Here is a 24,721-nt window from a genome sequence, read left to right on the forward strand (position 1 = left end):
TTCAAGCTAACTTCGACGAAATTTGAAATATTGTTGAAAATAGTTCTTTTCCCAAATATTTTGTTGAATATTATCCGAAAACACCTTTATCTTTCTTCTTTATGCAAATAATTCATTTCAAATAATCCGATCTCAGACTATTGGTCTTTGAAATGTCAATATGTCCTTTATATACTGTCCTTTGCATTAATTACATGAGAGCAATCAACGCGTTAGCTTTCTAAAAGCTAAAATCAACAAATCAAAAAGAAAATTAGTTTGTTTTAAAAGTTATTTGAATGCACGGGAAATGTGTAGAAATAAAAGAGAAATGATTACATTTTACTTTGATTCTTCAATCTTTTTTGGCAGAAGATAGTGGAAACTTTTCACTGGAACATGTTTAACCAAGACGTAGTATTTATCCTTTGCGTCTTCGTCTTCAGACAATTTTCTCTCAAATGAAACACGAATGCGACGTGGGATGTTCTTAATTCCTGTTTTCCAGACATAGCTGTTAACTTTGGTATCAAGACGAACGTCACGGGTGCGCATGTATTTCTTAGCGAACTGTCTGATGGTTTTAATTGCGCGAGGAGCCTTCTTTTTGAAGGAGATAGCGTGGCATGCTTTGTGAAGATTTATCGTCATTTCAACTTCTTTTGGTCCCTTGTATCTGCGCTCATTCTGCTTCTTTTTTGATTGTTTCTTCAACTTTGGTGCCATCTTAAAACAAATCAAAAATAATCCCAAAAAATCAATTTATATCCAAATAAACAATAATGCCATCAATTTTAATCTATGATGATAATCTACTAACAAGACAAACTTCCCTTTTCAAAATGATCAAATGGATTAAATATTCCTCATTTGACAATATTTGTGAATGATGCGCAAGTTAGGGTCAGATCAGTTGTTTGTGGGATAACTACAACTTCATGAGCGCTTGGTATGAAAAATGAACTATTGTTCAAATGCTGTGACTTTTTGTTTTCAAATATTTATTTTTGTTCATACGAATTTTGTTTTAATTGAAAATTATCGATGAATGAAAAAATTAAAAATTCTCTTTGACTTAAGGTCCGTTCGTCAACGCGACTATGAGCTTGAGCGAAAGCTATATGCTTTAAATTTTTCTGAAACTGAAGCTCAACATCCATTGTTACAAGTTCCAGAAACAGCATCACCACAAAAATCAAAGGCATCAAAGAGTGCTTCTTCACAAGTTCTTGATTATGATCCGCTTAGTGGTGATTCTGGTCTTGGAGATGACCCTTTGACTTTTGGGATGAAAACTGTAACTACTTATGAGCAGGAAGATGAAGAAGACGATCCAATTGTAATGAATTTTAAATTTTTTTGTTGTAGTGATGTTTCTTTATTTGTTCAAACGCATTGGTTTTTCTAGATATTTTTCACGCCTAGTCATATGATTCGATATGCTGAAAAGGGTATTTTGAAAGTTTATTTTGATGTTCATGGGTCAAGAATTTATATTTGATTTTATCTCAAAACAGATATGCCTGCACGCTTCACAATCCGCTTAGAGAAGCTAAATAATTCAGATGCGAAGGAAATTGAAGAAGTGCATGAACTTTCATTTCAAGGAGTGATTGAACTTGCTGATCAGCGAAAATCTGAACTTGCTGAAGCGTGGAAAAATGATGAGAAAGTGAAGGCTTTAAAAATTGTTATTCAACTATGCAAGTTTTTGACAGATGTGACATATCCGTACTTGTACCCTCGTCTATTTGCGATTGTGTGTCAAGGTCTCGATATGTTTGGGGAAAAAGTGTTTGAGAGGCTTTCTGTGATGGCATTCAAAGTTCCACAGCCTGGAAAGTTTTCACCGGCAGAGGTTGATGCGAAGACAAAGGAGACTGCATTGAACTGGCTTTACAAAGTGTCGTCTATTCGGGAGCTGATTCCGCGTATCTTCGTGGAAGCAGCACTTCTGAGGGTATTTTCCTTCCTTTTGGATGACCCATACACTGCAACACTCGAAAGGCTTTTGCAGCAGACAAACGGAATCGGCCATCCGCTTGTGTCTGCATATGCCCGCAGCTACATCGCAAAAAAGGGACTCGAAACAGACCGCACCATCCGCGAAACGAGCGACGTTTCGCTGATTTTCTCGTCTTCAGCTTTGTCGTCATCGTCCATTGCATCTTCTTCTGCATCTTCTTCTTCATCTACGTCGTATTCGGTGAGGAGCGGAAGAGGAAGGACGATGGAAGAGAAGGAGAAGGAGAAGGTTATCTTCAAAAACAACTTTGACGATTTCCTGTTCCAGCTGAACAATGCTAAGAGCCAAAAGGTTTGTTTAAGAAAGCAAAAGATAATGTTAAGTTATCACTACTTTTTCAATGGAAATTTTTTGGGTCATTTTTGAATTGTTAAGTTTTGGGGATATTAGGAGATTTTATGTTCAATCAATTTATCACCCATTATTTTCTTCTCATTTATTTGTATTTGCAGCGTAAAGACGAGATGAAGCAGCTGGGCATTGACTTCTCAAAGTATCTTCGTGTGTATTCGCCTTGTATGCAGATGCTTATCACATCACTCGCTCGCTCAAACAAGCACGTATGCTCTTCACATTTAATATTATCCCTATTGTGATAAATCTTAATTTCATTTATTAATAAAATTTTCAACAATTGAATATTTTGTGTAATCACACGAATGTTGATATCTTTCTCCATCAGGATGATTTGTGTGCCACTCTGCTGCGTCTGCACTCCACAGCCTGTCCGGACTCTCTTCTTCTGTTCCATCTGATTGAGCTGTCTCCTGCACCCCGCATCGTCTTTCACATCGACACCATTTTAGAGAGAATCAGAAAGGACCCAGCTGTTGCTCAGTTCTTGGGATCTGTTTGTGGCGTTTTCATCTGTTTTATCTGCTTTTATCTGTGTTATGTTTTATTATCTGTCTTTTATGTTTTTCTTCTCAAATTGCATCTGTTCAGGTGAAAAAGAAGTCCTCTTCATCTTCTTCTGCTGCTGCTGCTTCTGCTGAAGTGATTCCGTCTGCCTACAACTTGGCACGTCTTCTGAGTGAGCTGGGCAGGCGCCTTTGCGAAGCAGCACCCGACGAAAGCGACCGGCTCGTTCTGCTCAACACCGTCTGGAAGATGGCCACGAAGATCACAAATGTGCAGGAATATCTGCTTGTCACACGCACCTGGATCAAATACCCCATTCTCTACTGCACTGTATGTTATTCTGATGGAGATTACATTATTGGAGAAATGAATTTATTTAATATTGCATTTTTGGTTTATTTATAAAAACAACAATATTGAATTCATATGTTGGTTTTGAATGAATAACATTCTTTTATTTGCATCTTGTGTTATTTTCAGGATCAGCAAACAGACATCTTTTTGAAGGACATAGCGAGGCATATTCAAGGCACACCAGAATTCACTCAGAAATCAGCAGCTGAGAAAGAGATGGAAGAAGTCGACAACGCGACAAAGAAAGACGAACAAGCAGAAGACTCGAAAGAAGGCGAAGGAGCGAAAGAGAAAGCGAAGAAAGAGGCAGAGCGAAGGGAAGAGCGGAGAAGAGAAAGAGCATCGCAGTCTCTTTCATCTCCACCTCCAGCAATGCAGCTGCTGTGTGAGACGCTTTGTGCAGCAGCCACAGCCCATCCGTCGACAGGCACACTCATCGCAAACACGACCTTCCAGCAGCTGTCGAACCTTCTCTCAGAAGACGAGTCCAGAGAACTCGGAATGGTCATCATATCTGCTGTGGCACGGTGTGTTGTGAGGGAAAGAGAAAGAGAAAGAGATTGGCGAAAAGAGTGTTGTTGCATATGAATTATGATTGTGATAGAAGGATATGAAATTTGAAGAGTTTGAGGGAAAGAAAGAATTAGGTGGGAAGGAATCGTTTGTGATGCTGACATAAAGAATTCATTTATTTGTAATCAGATTTATGCATATTGAGAAATGAGTCATTGTTTTATATTGAATATTCTTCAATTCATTTTGCTTTTTTCTATTTGTTATTTGTTTGTTTTTGTTGTATGCTTATTGTTTCAGCCCATCTGTTCCACCGATCACAGACTCGGTGACTGTGTACTATTTGTTTGAGATGGCAAAGAAGGCCTTTTTGTGGGTGGACTCATTCACAGCAGAAGACGAGCTGAATCGAATGGACAAAATGTTGGTGCAGTTTGCTACGAAAGTCGATCTGGGAAGAGACATCGAGCAGCAGCTGACATTTTATGTGGATTTGCGACGAGTGTTCCCGAAATACGAGCTTCTGAAGACGAAAATTGTGCTTTTTGTGAATGGACTTGCAATGAAGGTATGCTAAAATATGGAAATATCAGAGAAAGAAATAATAGAAATATTGATTGACATAAAAAAATGGTTGATTGGAAGAGAGAAAGAAACAGTGAGACGTAATTTCAATTGCTTTTGATGATTAGAAATTAACTGGAAAAAATTTTTTTAAATTGAATTTTATAAATTAATATGTTCATTTTGTTTATTGAATTCATTATGTATTGTATGATTGTGCAATTGCGTAATTGTAAACTTCTTTTATTTCCCTGACAGACATGTCGTTTTGTGAACTTCCACCACACAAAGAGAACGTTGTCATTTGTGAAAGGATGTGTAGCCTTCAGCCATGTCACATGCCCCTCTGTTGCTGATGTTGGCGACAGAATTCGACTTCTCATTGATTCTGCTTGTGTTGCCTTTGCGAACAATCTGATTGGACAGGCTGAGGTGCTTCTGAGGCTGATGATAACACAAATATTGGAGATGCCTGCTACAAAAAGTGTGTTCCATTTCATCCATTGAAACGAATTCTTCATTTATTGATATTCTCTATCATTTATATTACTATATCAATAATTTGATTAATACATGTGATATTTCATTACCTTTTCCCAGCAATACGTTCAGAAACAGTGGACACAGAGCCAGAGCTTGTGGAGCTTGTGAGCGAGATGATGTCTCTTCTTGTGATTGCGCCTGGCCATCCAACATTTGGTGCATTTGTTCTGATTCGTGCTTTGATCAAAGTCATCAACGATTACAGCTGGAGGCCAGACACAGGCTCAAGGGGTATTTTGTTCTCTCGGATGGTCTGGCTGCTCGCAACACTCGGACAAAAGAGGCTTCCATTCAAAGCAAAAGACGGTATTGAACTTGAATTTTAATATTTGTGATACAAATTTGATGAATTATCATATTCCATTTATTTTTTATTTGTGATGATTTTACAAATGATAATAACTTTCTATTATTTTTTTGTATTTTGTTGATGAAAACAGTTGATAGCAATGATGCGCTGTATGCACAGATGCCTGAGTATATGGAAGAACTTGTTGGGCTGATGGTAGAAACAGTCAACCAAGCGTATGATGATGTCAGACGTCTTCGTGAATCAACAACAACTGAGGTTAGATTGAATGATAAAATAAATTCATTTCTTTATTCATATTATTTGATAACTAATTTTTTTCTCACAAATTTAAAGGGGAAAAAGGCGCTTGCAATGGTCTGTATGTATTTAAGTGAGACACTCATGTTGGCGCCTGTTGTGAATCTTCCTGGTGCCACAATGGTTACAAAATGTTTGGACCAGGCATCAAAAGCTATCCACGAAACAGAAAAAAGCGCTGCCATCTCAATTCTTGCACGGTATGACAAATAGAAGATTTTCTATTTTATTTACTTAAAATAACTTTTTTTGTTTATTTCTTTGTATCTTTTACTTTTGTCTGAATTGATTGCATTTTCAAATGAAGCGCTGGAGGGAACCAACAGCACTGGATTAATTTTGAAAAGAGACTTCGGTATTTGGTTGAGAAGGATGGAAATATTATCATTAAAAAACTTTGGGGGCATATATACGATCTTCAAAACCCACAAAAAGTAGTAAAACAATAATGAAGAGAATAATTTTATAATATTTTTGTTATTGCATTGATTCTTAGGCTTTTCTTTATTTTTCTCACTTCTTTCATTTTATTGCTTCTATACTGAGGGATAATAAATTATAATTTTTATCTTTTCTCATTTCTGCCTATTATTTTACACTTCTGTGTATCTATGATGTTTTTGTTTAGAATATGACAACTATTTTTTGAGATTTACATGAAAATGATGTAATTTTCACCACAAAAGAGCAAATTTTCACAATAAGCAACAAAAATGTTCTTGAAAATGATGTTCAACAAAAGATATTGGGACATGTCTTGTTTGCGAGTCTTTATTATCTTTTCCCATGACTGAAGCGACATTGTTTTGTTTCTGAAAAAATGAAAGAATTATTGATTGTCCGATTTTTAACATTATATATTTTTCTTTTGAAAATTGTGTTGTTCTATAAGGAAATTTGTCAATGTCAAACTCACTGCATAAATCAAAAACTGATGGGAGATTAATTAAAAAATCATTTCTTTTATCGGAGAGTCTGTTATTATAAAAATTCATGGTCAATTGTGGGAAAATACGAAATTTCAAACTTTTTTTTGCATTTTGTGCAGAAAAAATGGCTTCACTCATAACTTTGATTTTCTATTTATAATTCCAAAAATGATTGGATTTCGTTATTAATAAACAAAAATTATAAAAATATGGGTAATTCTTTTTGAAAAGTCGCAAATGTTTAATTTTCATATATATCAAAAGTTTCATATTTTGTTCAAAATTTCGTTTCCACTTATGAATCTTCTTAAGAATGTTTGAAATTGCATTATCCAGAAATAGATTCCATTTTTGTGATGTTTGAAGTTCACGGACAAAAATTTCATAAAAATATGAAAATTTTTATTTATTTGAAAATTTATCATTTGCGACTTTTCAAAAAGATTTACCCATATATTATAAAGTGCCATGGAACCAATCACGTATTTCAAAAAATGAATTCATTTTCATTGTGTTTTTTTTATTACAAAAAGAAATTCAAAAGTGCTTCATTTTGAAATGAAAAAACCAAAAGTCCGATATTTTCCCACAATTGTTGAATAATTTTCATTCTGTTGTTAAATGTTTATCTGTCGTTTCAAAACCCATTATTTTATTTAAAAAAATAGTGGAGACATTATAAAGGATCTTTCACTTTTTAAGGTTCATTCACAAATATTCATGACAAATACAAAAACCGAAATTTTCGTCAGAAAAAATAGGGTTTCAAAAATAATTGCTCATATTTGCATAAAAACTAATCAAAAAAAGAAATTATTAAATAACATACGAAAGTGGAAGAATACAAATCTGAAATTATCATTTAATAGCTTGTTTATCTTTGTGATCAATCAGTAAAACATAATAAAAAAGAAAAAAAAGCCAGGGAATTCAATGTTTTATTTTTTCTGTTTCAAAGAAGGAAAATTCAACACTTTATTTTGTTTATGTTCCTTTAATGTGCAGTAAAATATCAGCTAATAAAAAAAAGATGATTGCATTTTTGACATATGATTTTATTAATTTGCGATTTTTCAATGTTCAATAAAATTTTTGAATGATAATAATCATCGCCATTAAACATATATTTGAATGAAATTTTTTTTAATAAATTAGAACTGAAATTGAACTTCAATTTCACAATATTTGGATATAAATAATTTTTTATGGTACAATTTTGATCAGTTTGAAAGAAAACAAAAACCGCTTTTATTTTGATTTTGAAATTTTCTTGAGTGAAAAAACGATAACAATTTAGCATAAAAAAGAATCTTCCCCAAAAGAAGAACATTTTTTACTGACAGATGGCATATTTGATGAAGCAATTTGAGGATGAAAATAAAATACAAACAGAAGCGAGTAGAACTTTTGTCAATATAAAATTTGTACCAAACGAAAATGACTGGAAATATCTTTGCAGTTGGGGATCAGAATCACTGTTGCAAAGGCAAAACGAGTCAACTGTTGAAGGAGCATTACGGAGCGGAAGAAGTGAAGAACCATTTATGCCCTTATTAGAAAAATTCGAATGTTTCGGAGGAGATACTACGTTCTTGATTCCTTCAGTACATGAAGAAAATCAAAGCAAAGAAAATGAAGAGACTAGGAAACTTGAACAAATGAAACTTGATGAATTGCAAATCAAGAAAAGAGGAGAACCAAAAATAGAAAGAAACTCAATATTTATTAGATGCGATTACAACGATGCGTCTGGGATAAGTACTGGGCTTGAAATGTCTTCAAATGAGATTATCAATTTACACAAAATATTTAAAGAAAAAGACAAAAAGAATTTTGATAAAGAAAACCATTGTATTATTAGTGAGAAAATGAGATTGGAACCATTAGTGGAAGAAATGCACGAAAATTCATGTAAATTAACAAGCAATGAAAGAAATGACAAGCCAAAAGAAACGAATGATCTTAGATCTGCCAATTGTTATAGAAAAAAAACATGGATATGGCCTGAACGAATTGAAAATGAAATAGAATACGAAAAAGATGCGGATACGTTAGATTCGGAAGCTTTATGGAGGATTCGACGAGAAATGGCTCACAAAGTTTGGACAAACAATCTTAGAAAGGAAAGTGAAGAAATTACTGAAAGAGAAGGACATAAAGAACTAAACATTTACAATAAAAATGGACAAAAACAGGAAACAATATATCCAGGCGAAATCAAAACAGAATATGCATTGAACATGAAGACCGAAACAGATTTCGAAGAAGCAACAGAAATAGAAGAAGAGGACGATATAAATAGCTCTATTGCAGAAGGTCTAATGAGATGGTCTGTTGGAGAAGACAGAACTCGGAAGTTTGCGAGGGACATAGCAAGGAAGGTTAAAGAGGAATGGAGCAGAAAGGATTATGAAGCCGCATATACATTGCAAGGAATGGAAGATGAAGGAGCAAATTTGAAAGAAGAAGGAAAAGAAGAAATTAAAAATGAGAAAGAAAGATGTAAAAAGAAAATAGATGGCAACGAGAAAGTGACAGAGATAAAACACATAAACAGTAAAATGAGTGAAAAAGAACTTGGGATGAATAGAAATCCATACTTGATAAACTGCAAAAAGGAAGATTTGACTCAAGAATTGAATGATACAAGCAATAATTTAGGAGCAGATGAAATGCATTTGTATTCAAGTCATTATCTGCAGATGCTTCAACAATCTTCTTCATTAACAAAATTGCATCATTCGACGTGCGGAGGAGAAAGTGAAGGTTCTTCGAAAGAGAATCATCTGCTTAGAATGGCTATTCAACCTACGTCTTATCACAGGGAATTAATTGAATACGATGAAAGACCTGAAAGAAACAGAAATAATGAGTTAACATTTTGCGATATTGATCACGTGAAATATGAAGAAATGAAAAAGAGAAAGGAAGACGGAAAAGAATCCAATGAATATGAAAGAGAGAAAAGAGATGTTATTCCGAAGAGAATGCAAGATATTAACTTGTATCAACTAAATGAATTTTATGAAAGGCCTTCAGATGACAGCAACAACTTGGCCAACTCCACTGGAATACAATTTGATGACACCTTCCATTCAAATATTTATTGCATTCCTTTCTGTTCTTCTTATTTACCTCCTCAAAATCTTCAATATTCATTCCAAAATAGCATTCCTTTTTTACCAATATCTCACATTAGATCTTCAATTCCTTCGCAAAACTTCTCTCTTTTATCTTCCTCCTTTTCAGAATCATTTTTTCCTTCTCCTTTTCCTTCTTCGACATCATCCTCAGCTGAAGAACCGTCACTTGTACTTTTATCTTCTCCATTAAAAATTGAAACAACTACATCTGAATTCAGACCGAATGTTGAATTGCCATTGCAAACGGGAAAGGAAAAGGAGAAAAGGACAACAACAGAAACAAGCGGTGCTCTTTTTGCGACTCCTCCTATTCGATACCCCTCTCCTGCTGTTCCAAATACAGGAACTTCTATTCTTGTGTTGCCGGCACAAAGAAACCCTCTTTTGGCTCTGCCACAGATTCAGAACAAGAAATTACAATTATCTTGATCAATGCAACTGCCTTTGAACTAATAATTTCTATTTATTCTTCAGTTCGGTTAGTAAACATGAAATACTGATTTTATCTTCGAGAAGCAATAAACGAGTGAAGATTTTCAATTCAAAAAGGCGAATTCAGAAATCTTTATGAACAGTTTAGGAATGTTATTCATTTGACTTTCAAGATGATTATTTGAAAAATTAACAAAAAGTTAAAAAAAAAGTGCACAAACATTTTAGTGAAATCGAAAATATTATTGTTTTAAGAATATATTTTATGAATTTCAGTTTTTTGTTTTTTCCTTTTTTTTTAGACAATCATTACTTTATTGAAGATGATTTCAAATTATTTTTGAGAAGCTTCTTTTTTTTTATTATTTTAAAGAGAAAATGTCCATCTTTTTTTTAAACTTTGCTTTCCATTTTATATCTTTAATTGTCATATGAACTTAGGCGAATAAAAAAAGATTTATGTTAAAATGAATTGTTGCAATAAATATTTGAAACTCAAAAATGAAAATTACCGCAAAAAACGAGGGGGAAAAATTGATTCTGAAAAAGAAGAAAGAAAATATACATAGGAGGCAACAATCTTTGACAATAAGAATCAAAATTAATAACTTTTTTCAACACTCCAATCCAATAGGATTGTTCAATGTGAAGATTACTGGTCAAAAATTATCACAAAAGAATTGCATTGCTCTTTTATCCATCTGATCAGGGGAGCAAAGCGACTAACACTTTCAGCAGAAGCAGAAGGAGTTGCAGAAGAAGATGGAAGAGAAGTCGAACTTGAAGGTGCACAACACATCTGAATAAGACGAGTTATTTCAATGAAGTTTTCATCAGCAAGCAACACGTCATCTTCAGGTTGTTTTTGGTCTTTTGATTCTTCTTCTTCTTTCTCTTCCACATCCATTTTGCTGTCGTCGCTTTTCTCTTCATCCATTTCGCATTCCATTTTCTCATCTGATTCGTCACCAAACATCCCATCGTCATCGTCCATCGTGGGAGATCCATACGAAATGTCGTTGACTGCCTCAATCAGCGTCAGCTTCAGACAGAAAACTCGACCGTCCACTGAAATTCAATTCAAATAAATAAATAAAAAAGAAAGTTTAAAATATAAGCACAAAATATTTCTATTCAAATGAATATAACATTTCTTTTCTTTTTTTTCCAAAATAACTTATATTACAATGCTCTTTCGCACACTCGTCATCCTCTCTTCTCATACAACCTCCATCACACCTGTCAAAAGCATCAAGCCACCACGTGTAAATACCGAAGTCTTCAGTGCTGCAAGTTTAAATGGAAGTTTTCTCTCAAAAACAGGTGTCTTCATCTTCTCCACCTTTTCTATCACAGTGTTTCCGCTATCTGTCACCACGACTCTTCCATCATCGGTAAAGAAAGCCGTGTATCTTCCGCATTGGTCAACGTGGACGATGCTCTGGCAGTGAAAAAAGGTGGGCGGATGAATGGGAACAAATGCATCCTCAATGTATCGCGAAGGATCGTCAGAACATAAAATAAATGGTACACCATCGGCTGCGACAATTATCATAAAAATATTACAAAAAATTGAAATGATATATTTTATTATATGAAGAATGAATGAAAAGTTTTAAAAGTTTAAAAAAAAACATATGAAATATTTACTGTCTAAATTTAGAACAAAACACACTTGTCAAAAGCATATTTTTCTCACCGTATATTTTTGATACAGTGAACGGGCCAAATATTCCATGTAATTCCCCCTTTCTCTTCAACAGCTCTTCTTTTGGATAAAGTGTTTCATTAAAGCGCGGATGGAACAGTTCATTCGAAGTCAGTTCAATAAGAGGCTCAGGTTCTGCAGTCATTTGAATACCCTCACTTTCAGATTCATTACTGCCATTATAGCTCGAAAGGAACCAATTTGAATCACCAAAGAACATAACCTTCCCACTCTTTGTAACCCACACAGCGCTTTGAAACATTCCGCCAACTTCAATTATTTCCTCATTCTGCAGTGCTTCAATATTCTCTTTTCCATTTACGGATATCCAACCTGGCAATGTTTCAAAACACGTGTTTCCTTTCGCATCAAGTCCATTAACTTTGACTTCATTTGTTTTATCCGTTACCAAAATTGTTAATCCTCGAATCCCTTTAAGAGTTTTAATGCAATTTTTAATTGTCAAGGGTTGCTTTTGTTTCCATGATTTTCCTTCTGATTTCTCAGAGCTATAATCAAGAAACGTTGTTTTTAACTGATGATCTTCATTGAGGTAATACAATGGAAATAGTTGGCTTCCGCTGTCGTTATCGTACACTGATTGGAATGATATTGACAAGACTGATATCGGACTATCAGTTGGAGCAGAAACTTCAGAAAGAGCACAACGAAGCGGAAGAGCTTCAATTGCACCAGATGCTATAACATTGTCGATTTCTCCTATATTTTCAATTATCATAACATCTGTTCCAACTGAATGATGAAGCACTAAAAATTAACATCCGAAAATTTACTCCGAAAATAACCGCATAAATAAAATCAAACTTCCGTTTAATGAATTCAAAAATAATTTGTGACTCATTAACGATTTGAATTTTCTTGAAATTGTCAAAAACTATCAGGAATAAATATCATAACATAATTTGATTCAAACCGACTTGACATCTCGTAATGAATTCATTTCTTCTATTATTTTTAAACATAGTTCATCACTAATTTTATCCAGCGTAAGTTTTGAAAATTTACTCATTGAAAACTCAGAAGCAAAACGAAAAATTTTATCACGAGATAATCAAAAAAATATAATGTATTTCCTTTTTAATTTGGAAAATTCATATGTTGCTCCAAACATACTCTATGGGCAAGGTTGGTTTCATTTCTATTTGGATTAAAAACTTTCAAAATCCCATAACCTTTATCCAATATTATCTGTTCAATGTTTTCTATTTTTCCAATTGTCACTTTTTCACTTCTACTGTCTCCCTTGAGCGGCCTTTACGTGGAAATAATTAATAACGATCCAACATCGACTTGGGTTGCTGTTGAATATCCACCTTCAATAATGTCAATCGAGAAAGCAAAGCGCAGACTTGGGTCAATTGTGGACGACGACGAGCCATTTGAGCCTTACGTTGAACCAAATGATGTACCAGATGAATTTGATGGAAGAGAAGAATGGAAAGGAATGCTTCCTCCAGTTATTGACCAAGGAGATTGTAATAGTTGCTATGCTTTAGCAACAGCAGAATCAACAGGGACAAGATTTGCCATCAAAGGATGCAATCATGGAACTTTATCTGCTCAAGATCTTGTTTCTTGCGATAAAACTGATAATGGATGCAGTGGAGGCAGTCCCTCAAGAGCAATGATTTGGGTACGTGATCATGGAATTACAACAGAACAATGCCTTCCGTATGTATCTGGAACTGGAAGAGTTCCATCATGTCCATCTAGGTGCATGAATGGTTCAACTGTGACGCGCTATCAAGGAACCAGGGCTATTGGTATTCCTGCTTCAATTATTCAAAAGCATTTAATAGAAAATGGACCTGTTTATGCTCACATGGTTGTGTATGGAGATTTTACTGAATACAGATCAGGCGTTTATCAACATAAAGAAGGAGCAAGTTTTGGAGGGCATGCTGTCCTTCTTGTTGGTTGGGGAATTGAGGAAGGAACTCCGTACTGGTTATGCCAGAATACATGGGGACCTAACTTTGGAGAAAATGGATTCTTTAAGATCATAAGAGGTAAAAATGAATGTGATTTTGAGAAAAAGTTTTATGCAGTTACTGTTGACTGCTAATTATTTGTTTTTGATGATTTTGTGAGTTCAAATAATGACATTTAAGTCTATTGCCTTAATGTCAAAAAGAACTTGCACTATCCTAAATTTTTATTTATTTGGTTTGGATTTTTAGTGGGAATATTTTATTTTGATTTTAGTGTTTATCTTAATTGAAAATTTTCTTTATTCATTCTTTTTTTCCCGAGAATAAAGGAAATTATCAAGAGTTTTTACGCATTTCCAAAATTACCAATATTTCTCAAATTTTTATTTCAGTTCATAAATAATTATTGATCCTTGTTTATTGCATCAAAAATCCAATCCAATCAGAGAAAATGTTATACACACGATCACAGTTTTTTCTTAAACAAAGGATGAATGTGGTAAAAAGAGAGGATAAACGACAACATTCTTGAAATTGAGGTCGAATTGCATTTTCTTATTCGGCTTTTCTTGTATTGAGGCATTTGCAATTTTTGTGTATTTTTTTACTGTAAATAATATTTCGCTTCATGTTTCTCTTTGTCTTTTTACTCGTTGGACCATTGCTTTATTCTCAAGATTGTCCGCAAAGTGAACTTTTATCTAGATACATTAAATTCGAAGTTTTATCGGATCAGTATCTTCAAGGTCTTTCAAATGAAAAAAAGCAAGCAATACGACATTTAGCAAAAGCCTGTCAAATTACTGATAGAATATTCTTTTATCAGGCGAGCCCAAATGGAGAATCTTTTATTAATAATTTGGAAAGAGAAATTATCGATTGCATCAACAACGGAAACGAAGATGATATGCTTTGTGATCTAATAAACGAAAGAGATGCTGTGTTACTTTTTGGCGGACGAAATATATCCATTGACACAAGCGGATCTTTCAGTGTCGTTGTGGATAAAACTCCTCCAGAAGCTGGATTTTATCCACCAGGAACAACAGTAAATGAAATCAATGAATTCATAAGTGCACATCCAGAAAAGAAAAAGCTCATGATGAGAGTTGACACAATAGTTAGAAAAGACACTGAAAATAACTTCATTGCTCAAACAATACGCGACACATGGCCTGAACTTGCGAAGAGACTTTATTTCCATGTTGATCTTGCAGGCAGACTTATTTCCAACGAAGATCCAGAATTAGGAAATTACCTTATCAAAAGAGCAAGTGCACTTTTTAAAGGGAAGCCACTCAAACAAACAGATGAAATGTGGGTTGAACTTGGAGAAAAACACGACCTGGATGTGGTTATTGGGCCGATAGAGACATATGAGGACAAACTGTTTGGTGCCAAAGGTTCGTGGATGTGTGCAGTGATGTTGAGGGCACCAAAGGAAGAAACCAAAACAAAGTCGCTTGTGAGGATGGTACAAGCAGTAGAGGCTACGCTTCCGATGAAGAAGAAGTGGATGTGGAGAACAAAGTCATCTGAAGAAAAAGAAGGCGAAAGAACAGCCGAGCGGAAAAATCCTGTTGAGATGCATTTGGAAGTGGTAGACATGATCTATGCAGGCGGAAGGGTTCGAACACCTTCGGTGGGAATGGCGCATAACCTTCCAAATGACCCGGTGGTGAAGGAGAAGAAAGGAAGTAGGAATCATCTTTTTGCGAACATTATAAAGGAAAAAATGAAGGTGATTATACGACCGATAGGAATGAAGATCCTCCACAGCTCGCAACAGCATCTGCTGAGTGAGACAGGCATGATGGACCATGTTATGTTACACGAACTGTCGCATTCGTTGGGGCCTGTGTATTCAGACATATCAAAGCCAATCCCCTCCTTTGCATTACCATCTCTGTCAAGCAAGCAGTTAACCTTGCAAAGCCAGGTTCCTGTTAGAGAAGCTCTAACAGATTGCTTTTCTTCGATTGAAGAGTGCAAAGCAGATGTGGTTGGGCAGCTGTTCGGATGGCGTGTGGCTGATGGAATAGTTCAGGACTTGGATGCTGAGAAAGTTCCTGTTATTGATCGAGATGAGGCAATGGAGATGAGTGCAACACATCTTGCATCGCTGTTCAGATCCATCAGATTCGGTTTGAAGTCTGCACATGCAAAGGGAAGTCTGATACAACTCAATTGGCTGATGGAGAACGGAGCAATTTCGTTGAGAGTTGACGGAAATGAGGAGGAAGATGAGAATGGAAATGACGCGTTTATTAAATCAATAAGAAAGAATTCGAATAGATTCAATAGACGCAAAATGCGAAATGGCTCTTCGACATCTTTTGACAACCTGCGCCTGTTTATCGACTTCAACAGATGGAAAGCGTCACTGAATGATTTGGCATCAATTCTGCTTCATATTGAAGGAGAAGGCGACAAAGAGGCAGCAAAACAATTGATTGATAAATATGGATCAAGATTACCAGACTGGGTAGAATTCTATCTTGTGCAGGTGGATGATGTGGCAATTGATTTGAATATTCATTTTAATCTGGATTAGTGCGATGTTTCCTTTTTTGAATGAGTCTTATCCGATTTTTCAAAAGTCTATTTGAATTGATCAACAACAAAATTTTTTTAAGATTCATCATTCTTTTTGAAGGAATATAAGCGACCGCGTTGTTGATGCATTTGCTTTAAGATTTCCTTTTTCCAAAAAAAAAAAAAAAAATAAAAAAAAAAAAAAAAAAAAATATATTAATTCTTGAACAAATAAATTTTGATGTCTTTTTTTTTTTTTTTTTTTTATTTTAAAAATAAATCTCAAACATAAAACGTGAGCTCCAATCGAAAAAATAGAATTTGTAATTTTGATGTTTTGATTGCAACAGTTATTACCTGATTGTTGCAGAAAACAAGTAAATAACACAAAAAGTCAATGCAATCAGCAATTTCCGTATTCATGAAAGCATTCAAAATTCGTTCTCTCGAAAATTCATTAAAAGAATGAAAAAATCAAAAATTGTAAGAAATGAACTTAAATTGGTACGAGCGAAAAACATTTGGTGAATTCATTAGTTAATCTCTTCATCAAGCAAATTCCACCGAAATCATTAGATTTCTTTGTTTCAAATAGACGTATGCTCGCCAAAACAGTAGATGGAACGATTATCCGATTTTTGAAAGTGATAGAAAAAAATAATTTGCCAATTTTTATTGATTTCTCATTCAGCTTCTTTTCTTTCCTTTTTTCTTTCTCTCTCGTCCTCTTCCTTCGTTTCCATCTCCATCTCCAAACACGTCTGCAAAAACAGATGCACCTCCACTCTGCTTTCGATGAACTTTCTTCTTTCGTGTTTCTTCGTTTTCTTCAACCTTGACTTTTTCTTCCCCTCCAAATCGTTCGATATCCATATCATTTAAGATTTCAAAGCCGTCTTCTCCTTTCAATGGAATCTCTGCATTTTCGCGTTGCTGCTGAATTCTTGCTTCCCATTCATCGAAATCCTCGTCATAGTCATCATCTTCTTCCATTTCCTCTTCCATTTCCTCTTCATCCCCGTCTCTAGTTGGAAAATGCATCAAAGATGATGTATCAATCATGGTAGTGACTCTTGAATTTGTAGCAGCTCTTTGAAAATGAATTCACATTAATATGAGAAAACGTTATTAAAATATTCTCAAAAGGAAAAATAATTATTGATACATACAATGATGATGTTAGTTGGATCAGCTGATGGAAGATTGAGTTGTGAAAAAGTTAGGCCAAATTAATTGTATTTTAATTGAGTAATTAATGAAAAAATATTGATGAACGAATTTTAAATCGATAAAGTATTTCCCTCCAATTAATGATAAAAAAATAAAAACCATGTCTCTCACTTCTGCTTGGCTTTCTTCTCCTTCAGAAAGTTCTTTTCCAAGTCCTGCAAAATGAGGCGATTCGTGAAGTGTCATTCCTGCAGTCAAAAGATGTGACACTTTGTCGGACATAAATTGGCCCGGAGTTTTACTATCTAACTTCATTCCCTCTTGGGCCAATGCTGGCTGAAAACTAGTCATCACAATTAACAAAATATAAAATAAATAAGAAAACAAAAAAACGTTTTTTCTCTCGATATTAAATGAAGCGATAAATCCAGTTGCTGCTCTCGCAATTTATCCAATTCAACAAGAATATCTTTTTGGTTTGTTCCTAAAAAAATTAATAGAAAGCTATTTTTGCAACTTTGCAATAAAATAAATACTCAAACCGAATGCAGTCATCCTTCCAAAACGAAAGTCCTTTTCTGTTTGTGCTAATTCACGCTCGATTTGTGCAATATGCATGTTTTCTATTCAACGTTCAACAATAATACTTTGATCAGTTTTTTCACTATCAACAAATCTCATGTTAAAAAAAAATATTCTCTATTTTCAGTGTGAATTTCTCACGAACTTTTTCAACTTCTGTCTCAATTAAAAGAATTTTTCTCATATTTCGGCAAATGTTCATTGAATCATCAAAAAAAGAAAATGAAATGAATTTCATAAAAACTATTTTTCAATATTTCTTTAAGTCGAATTGTTTTTCTATGCAAAGCTGTGAAGTGTTAATATTAATTAACAATTAAAAAAGATTTCATTTTCTTGTCATTCTCAATATAATAATAAATAAATAAAATAGAAATTCTTTTTAATTCACACTTATTAATATTTACGCTTTAAAATTAAAAAAGGCTTATTGCGATACTCAGTTTTTGTTTAAAAACCATCATAATTTTTTCGATAATCTTTTATGAATCGGCCCTTGCCAGAAGAAAAGAGAAAAAAATATTTACGTGAGCGTGCGAAAAGGCAAATGACCATTGGCTGTTTTAAGAAGCCTTGTACAAATCCACTTTGTGCAAGTCACCCTTTGTTTTCGAATTTAAGTGAAAATGAAAAGTTATTTTTGGAGGCAAGAGTGGTTTGTTGAAATTTCATTTCTATATGTTATTTTTTTGTTGTATGTCTCTTGTCCTGATGAAATCTTTCATTTTTACATTTTATCAGTCATCAACAACGTTTAATATGTGCCCAATTATTAATTGGATACCGTTGGTTGCAACGTATGAGGATATGAAGGTTTGGTACAGATAAATACAATTTATTTACAGAAGCTGAATTTTAGGCAATTATACATTATTCACTTGCAGAATCAAATCCATTACCAATTGAACGATTTATTGATCATGTTTTCGGAAACCCTGAAGTTCTTGCTCATTCTTTTTTTGAAAATACCGATAAAGATAAAGCAAACAATTATTTTCATAAATTATCCGAAGCACACGATCTCTCTCCAGATATTCTTTCCAGTTTTGCATATTTTCCTATATTGTTCTGAATTTTAAACAAATACTTTTTGGTTTCATTTTTGTTTTTGCAATATTTTAGTATGCCCAGCTCCTGCGCTAATCATCAAGATATATGATAAGATCTCGAAAATATCTACATCATATTTTCCAAAATTACTCAGATATTTAAATCAAACAATAGAATTTTCAATAACAAGATACAAACGAGCAAATTATAGTTCTTTATCATCACCATTTTCTCATATACCAATTGAGATACAGTCAAAATCTTCAACATCTTTCCCACAAAAGTCGAATGGAAAAGAACAATCAATAATTCAAAAGGAGTGTAAAGATGCGCTTGGGAAGCTTTTACCAGTATCCCTTTCATCAGACAAATCGACACATTTAAGCAACACAGATAAACAGAAAGAGTTCACAGAAACTTCTGCTGTTAATGGGGATTTGTCCGTGACGAATGAGAATAGCACTTCTTCAAGTGTATTAAAGAAAAATCTTTTTTCAGAAGTTGAAGCTGCAACTGTTCCGATGAAAATGCCTTTTCTGCAACTTGAGAATGCGAATGGGCATATCCTGGAGCTTATTGCAAGCGATCTTGTTTATTTGCGGCTGCTTCCGTTTTACCTTCTTGCGCCAATATTCAAAGAAGAGGACACTCTTTTTGTTGGCACATGCTGCTGTTTGGTGGAAGAGCTGGTTGAGTCCAACATTGTTTATCTGTCTGCATCTTCTTATGGCAATTCGGTGCCTATTCAGAAAGTATACAATGAGATTGCTGAGAAGGAAGAGAAGGAAGCTGATGATAATTTATATGACAGCATAGACTCTTCTTTGCCCATCTCAAAGATGCCTGGTCACAACAAAGATGCATCTTCAAACAAAAATAAAAACGGATTATTATCCATCCAGCAAAATGTTAAAGACAAAAGTGGCAAAATGAAATCAGATGAAGCAAAAAAAACGAATGCAACCAAATCTGGCGAATCTTTCATCAATTCTGCCAGCAAGAATCTTGAACTGACATCCCGTCTTATTTCAATGCTGTGTGAACATCGCTCCATTCCACCTATTTCTCTGAGACAAGTTCTGATTGGATGGCTTGCCAGGTGGCCGGGTGATGCAATCAGGCAGATCATTCAGCCAATCCATGCGCTGATAACATTGCAGATTGTGTCGCCAGCTACTTCTCTGGCTATGCTGAAGCATGCTTCGATAACACTTGGGGTGATTTTCAGAGCAGTAACATTTGTGAATGATCTGCTGTTCTCCCCTTTCTTGATTTCAACCAGCACAACAAGAGAAGATGTTGGACGGAAACAAGCAAAATCAATTCAAGCTTCTTCTTCTTCTTCTTCTTCTTCTTCCTCCTCCTCATCATCATCATCTTTATCTTCTGATCAGCCGTTTTCACCACTTGTAGGTGAAGATGCGTTTTATATTGACATTCTGCGAGATATCGATTTTGATTTAGAAGTCAAACAGAGAGAAAATGGAAAATTTTCATTTTGTGCGTTTCCTTTCCTGTTGAATGTAGAGGCGAAGTCAGAAGTAATGAAGATAGCAACAGAGCGGGTGAAGCAGCAGGTGTTTGGCAGAACAATCCTGTCGTCTATTTTGCTGGGGCAGGAGTCGCCTTATTTGATCATCACACTCAAAAGAGACAATTTGATACACGATGCTGTTGTAGCGGTGTGTTCAAGTGAAGAGTTACTGAGATATTCTTTGAAATTTGGATTATTTAAAAAAAAATTCAAAAAAAAAAAAATAACATTGATAAAATTCATTTTTTAATGATTCTATGTGAGGTTGAAATATATTTAAAAATATTATTTTTTTTCGAAAGTTTATTAATTTGTTTTTTTTTTTTTCGATTTTTATTATTTTTTTCTCAGTTGGATTGTTGTTCTGAAGAAGACTTGCGAAAGCCGTTGAAGGTGAAGTTTTCAGGGGAAGAAGGAATTGACGAAGGAGGAGTGCGGAAAGAGTTCTTCATGCTTCTCATTCGAGACATCTTCAATCCACAATATGGAATGTTTGTAACGGAAATGGACGATGGAACAGAATCATCCAGCTCATCTTCATCATCCTCAAACACATCATCATCTGATTCTTCACCTGGAAATGCTTCTTCTTCTTCTTCTTCTGTTGCTCGTTTTCACTGGTTTTCTCCTTTCCTTCCCGAAGAGGCAGCAGAATACCGTCTCATTGGTGTTATTCTCGGCCTGGCGATATACAACCACATTCTGCTGGACTTGCACTTTCCACTTGCAATGTACAAGCTGCTGCTGGGGATGAGGCCAAACCTGACTGACCTGGCAGAAATACAGCCGACCATTGCACAGTCGCTGAAGTTTGTGCTGGAGACAGAAGATGCTTCTGTTCTGGGGCTGACCTTCACCACAACAAGGAAGGTGTTCTCAGAAGTGGTCAACGTTGAGCTCAAGCCAGGAGGCGAAAACATCGATGTGGACAACACGAACAGAGAGGAGTTTGTGGAGCTGTATTTGGACTGGTTCTTCCACGTGGCTGTGCAGAACGCAGCTTCGGCGATGAAGATCGGGTTTGACAAGACGATGGGGGAGTTTCTGTGGATGCTGCGGCCGGAGGAGCTGAAGGAGCTGATTGTGGGGACAGACGAACTGGACTTCACATTGCTGAGGGAGAGTGCCAAGTACGACGGAGGATTCACAGCAGACACGCCAGTGGTGAAGTGGATGTGGGACATTGTCATCAACGACTTTGACGAGAAGCAGAGGAAGAAGTTTCTGTACTTTGTGACTTCGTCTGACAGAGCACCGATTGAAGGGCTGAAGGCTGTCGTTGTGACTGTTGTGCGGAATGGGCCAGACTCTGACCAGCTGCCGTCGTCGCACACGTGCTTCAACATTCTGATGCTCCCTGAATATGACAGCAAGGACAAGCTGAGAGAGAAGTTGAGTGTGGCCATCAGCTATTCAGAGGGATTTGGATTGAGATAAAAGACTTGAAGTTTTGATTGTGGATAATTGAAGGATTGTTTCATCATGTTTGATGGAATAAAATTGTTGCGAAAGTTGAATTTTTTAAGCAAATAAATTTGCACTTGTTTTGCTCTGCGAAATCAAAAAGGGTATATTTTTTATGTTCATTTTAATAGATTTGAACAAAAATTCATTCTTTTGATTCGTTTTTTGAGTTTTTTTGAAATATGATTTGGCGTTTCTTATTGTTTATTTGAGTTAAATTTTCGTTTGTTTTTTCACAAAAATCTTTACAAAAAATTTGAAGGATTAGATTGTAAAGATTAAAAAATTGTATATTTTTTCTCCATTTTGAATAAAACACTAAAAGCTTTTTTGGAAAATGTTGATAAGATATTTTTATTTATTCTTTATTGAACATAATATTATAATTGCGATGACATTTTTCACTATCTTTTCCAAGAAAGTGGAAAGAAAAAATATGATTTGATTTTCATGAAAGGGAACAGATTTGCAATCCCGACTTGATGCACAATTAAAAAAACCATTTCGTCTTCATGAATAAAAAAAAATCATAAATTAAACTGTGCTTGAAACAAATCAAGAAAAATACAACACCCTTTATAAATTAAAGTGTATTGATTTGTTGACTTAATAAAGCTGTTTGAATCAGTTAAATTATTTATTTATTTATTTTTAAAAAACTCTTTGTATTGTTTCAATTTCCTTTTGATTGCCTTTCACAAATTTTACGTCTACAAAATTATAAATTGGATTGTTTAAATTATTCATTTTACCAATAAATAGAGTTGTGCATGTCGTCACAACTATCGCTAAAAGATAATGGACAAGCAATAGTAATTGATTTAGGGGCCTCTTTAACTAAAAGTGGATTTTCTGGAAAATTTGTTCCCTCAACTGTAACTCCATCATTGTTTGGAAAATTGATTGTAATCAATTTGAGAAGAACTTTGTTTTTGTTTTTTTGACTTAAAGAATTGGAAGATATAAGCAATCAGACCCCTTTGAAGAAAGCATTGGAACTGACACGTTGATAGCTGGCTCCGAAGCTCTTGAAAAGCAAGGACTTTTACGTCTTTCATATCCTTCAGAACATGGTAGCATTCCAGATTTTGAAAACTATGAATATCTATTAAGTACAATATTTTCCAATGAACTGAGCGTTGATCCAGATGGGGTTTGCACATCTCTTATTTTTGAAATAAAAATTTCTCCAATTTTTTAAAGAGAAACGTGATGTTAGTTGAGCCAACAATTTTTACAAAGCAAACGAAAATGAAATTGGTGCAATTCTTTTTTGAAAAATTGAATGTTAAAAATCTTTATTTTATAAACACAGCACTAGCTTCATTGTGTGACAAAGCTTTTTGTTTTTGTCCAACATGTTTATGAAATTCCATTTTCATTAAATAATACCCCAAATGACTTTGTGCATTTTATTGAATTCAACGAGATATGCGTCTGGTACAGCTACAGGAATTGTTGTCGAAAGTGGTGAAGGATCTACCTCAGTTACACCAATTGTTGACAGTAGAGTCTTTCTCTCTGCTCAGCGCATCACAGAACTGGGAGGGATGTATGTGCAGCAAACGATTTTTGTGATTTTTGTCAATATTTTGAACTATGTCTATTTTGCGATTTAATAATTGTTTTTTATAAATGTGAATATTTTCTATCTGGCAAACAGAGATATAACGAACAGATTGAAACATCTTCTTCGATTAAAAGGACACGCTTTTCCTTCTTCTTCAGATTGGCAAACTGTCAAATTGATTAAAGAAAAAGTTTGTTTTTATTTGAATTGCTGGCGAATACAATTAATTGTTTTGAAATTCCGTTTTTTGATAATTCTGACAATATATATTTTTATTATTAATTACAGACTTGTTTCATTTCAGAACATTTAAATGAAGATCGAAAGAAAATTGGATCAAATGACTTTGAAACATTTTATACGCTACCAGACCATAAAACAATATCAGTTTGCATTGAGCTAATTATTATATGTTGATGTTGAATTTGTTTGTATTTGCCTTTTCACATAAATAATTGCTGCATATAATAATTCGATTGAATGTTGATAAATCTTTTCTTTTTTTCGTGTGATTTTGTTCACAAAAGATCAACGAAGAACGATTTCTTTCACCAGAAATTCTTTTTCATCCACTTCTCGTTGATTGTGAAGAGCCTGCTGTTGATAAGGTAATTCGTGCAAATTTTTACATATTCATTACAATTTATTCTTTTCTTTTCTTTGCTTCATTTTCTTCAATTTGTGGCAAAATTGAATCAACGATTTATTATTATCTTTTTTCTTTTTTAGCTATTTGTTGATTCGATTTCTGCAATGTCGTCGTCTCTTCGTGCAACTCTTGCTTCATCAATTTATCTTTCTGGAGGCTCAACACTTTTCAAAGGTTTCACTATTGCCTATTCTTTTGCCCAATCAAAAATATTATCCCACTTTGTATAATATTTATTCTCATTTTCATAGGATTTCCTGAGCGGCTCATTTCTTCTATTCGAATACGCCTTCAACCAGAATTTCCGCTTAAAATAAAAGCGCCAAAAGATCGAATATTATCTCCTTGGATTGGTGCTGCTGTTCTTGCCAGTCAAGACATTGTTCAGCAGTTCTGGATTTCTCAAAAGAAATATGAAACAGAAGGAATGAGATTGTTTTTTGATATGTAGAAAAAGAGATGTGTTTGAAATAGTGAATTTGTTGGCTAAATATACTTTTTTTTGACATATTTAACTCAAAATTTTCAATTTAATTTTAATAATTTGATGTTA

General features: G+C 34.4%; 9 protein-coding genes across 9 annotated transcripts; 6 read left to right on the forward strand and 3 right to left on the reverse strand.

The window, feature by feature from the left end:
• Positions 1-115: 115 nt before the first annotated feature.
• Positions 116-842, reverse strand: MONOS_5634 (putative 60S ribosomal protein L31-1). The gene is made up of 2 exons (XM_067875802.1): positions 809-842; positions 116-705 (listed from the first exon to the last, which is right to left on the reverse strand). The coding sequence occupies exon 2, from the start codon at positions 703-705 to the stop codon at positions 322-324; it is 384 nt and encodes a 127-aa protein (XP_067731413.1). The 5' UTR covers positions 809-842; the 3' UTR covers positions 116-321.
• A 43-nt stretch (positions 843-885) lies between these two features.
• On the forward strand, positions 886-6,132 carry MONOS_5633 (uncharacterized protein). The gene is made up of 14 exons (XM_067875801.1): positions 886-928; positions 1,060-1,318; positions 1,388-1,430; positions 1,497-2,296; positions 2,458-2,565; positions 2,688-2,855; positions 2,951-3,196; positions 3,347-3,747; positions 4,034-4,301; positions 4,556-4,781; positions 4,898-5,146; positions 5,281-5,408; positions 5,487-5,650; positions 5,758-6,132. Exons 1-14 carry the CDS (start codon positions 918-920, stop codon positions 5,897-5,899), a joined length of 3,213 nt encoding a protein of 1,070 aa, XP_067731414.1. The 5' UTR covers positions 886-917; the 3' UTR covers positions 5,900-6,132.
• A 1,457-nt stretch (positions 6,133-7,589) lies between these two features.
• On the forward strand, positions 7,590-9,951 carry MONOS_5632 (uncharacterized protein; the record flags this gene model as incomplete). The annotated part of the gene is made up of 1 exon (XM_067875800.1): positions 7,590-9,951. Exon 1 carries the CDS (start codon positions 7,723-7,725, stop codon positions 9,949-9,951), a length of 2,229 nt encoding a protein of 742 aa, XP_067731415.1. The 5' UTR covers positions 7,590-7,722.
• Positions 9,952-10,341: 390 nt separating this feature from the next.
• Positions 10,342-12,744, reverse strand: MONOS_5631 (uncharacterized protein). Its single transcript, XM_067875799.1, has 5 exons — positions 12,597-12,744; positions 12,488-12,557; positions 11,630-12,430; positions 11,194-11,493; positions 10,342-11,022 (listed from the first exon to the last, which is right to left on the reverse strand). Exons 1-5 carry the CDS (start codon positions 12,690-12,692, stop codon positions 10,607-10,609), a joined length of 1,683 nt encoding a protein of 560 aa, XP_067731416.1. The 5' UTR covers positions 12,693-12,744; the 3' UTR covers positions 10,342-10,606.
• A 108-nt stretch (positions 12,745-12,852) lies between these two features.
• Positions 12,853-14,071, forward strand: MONOS_5630 (putative cathepsin B6 cysteine protease). The gene has a single exon (XM_067875798.1). It carries the CDS (start codon positions 12,879-12,881, stop codon positions 13,746-13,748), a length of 870 nt encoding a protein of 289 aa, XP_067731417.1. The 5' UTR covers positions 12,853-12,878; the 3' UTR covers positions 13,749-14,071.
• A 3-nt stretch (positions 14,072-14,074) lies between these two features.
• MONOS_5628 (uncharacterized protein) lies at positions 14,075-16,361 on the forward strand. Its single transcript, XM_067875796.1, has 2 exons — positions 14,075-14,193; positions 14,292-16,361. The coding sequence occupies exon 2, from the start codon at positions 14,522-14,524 to the stop codon at positions 16,166-16,168; it is 1,647 nt and encodes a 548-aa protein (XP_067731418.1). The 5' UTR covers positions 14,075-14,193; positions 14,292-14,521; the 3' UTR covers positions 16,169-16,361.
• Positions 16,362-16,836: 475 nt separating this feature from the next.
• Positions 16,837-17,937, reverse strand: MONOS_5627 (uncharacterized protein; the record flags this gene model as incomplete). The annotated part of the gene is made up of 5 exons (XM_067875795.1): positions 16,837-17,239; positions 17,319-17,341; positions 17,479-17,662; positions 17,713-17,803; positions 17,862-17,937. 5 exons carry the CDS (start codon positions 17,935-17,937, stop codon positions 16,837-16,839), a joined length of 777 nt encoding a protein of 258 aa, XP_067731419.1.
• A 423-nt stretch (positions 17,938-18,360) lies between these two features.
• On the forward strand, positions 18,361-22,287 carry MONOS_5626 (putative HECT E3 ubiquitin ligase). Its single transcript, XM_067875794.1, has 5 exons — positions 18,361-18,556; positions 18,643-18,714; positions 18,761-18,944; positions 19,024-20,633; positions 20,837-22,287. Exons 1-5 carry the CDS (start codon positions 18,386-18,388, stop codon positions 21,920-21,922), a joined length of 3,123 nt encoding a protein of 1,040 aa, XP_067731420.1. The 5' UTR covers positions 18,361-18,385; the 3' UTR covers positions 21,923-22,287.
• Positions 22,288-22,719: 432 nt separating this feature from the next.
• MONOS_5625 (actin-related protein, unidentified) lies at positions 22,720-24,619 on the forward strand (the record flags this gene model as incomplete). Its single annotated transcript, XM_067875793.1, has 9 exons — positions 22,720-22,838; positions 22,901-23,102; positions 23,153-23,277; positions 23,379-23,501; positions 23,613-23,709; positions 23,808-23,906; positions 24,047-24,127; positions 24,249-24,342; positions 24,420-24,619. 9 exons carry the CDS (start codon positions 22,720-22,722, stop codon positions 24,617-24,619), a joined length of 1,140 nt encoding a protein of 379 aa, XP_067731421.1.
• Between the last annotated feature and the right edge of the window lie 102 nt (positions 24,620-24,721).

This window comes from Monocercomonoides exilis, assembly GCF_001643675.1.
Source record: "Monocercomonoides exilis strain PA203 chromosome Unknown scaffold12-1864167, whole genome shotgun sequence".
NCBI classification, from domain to species: domain Eukaryota; phylum Preaxostyla; order Oxymonadida; family Polymastigidae; genus Monocercomonoides; species Monocercomonoides exilis.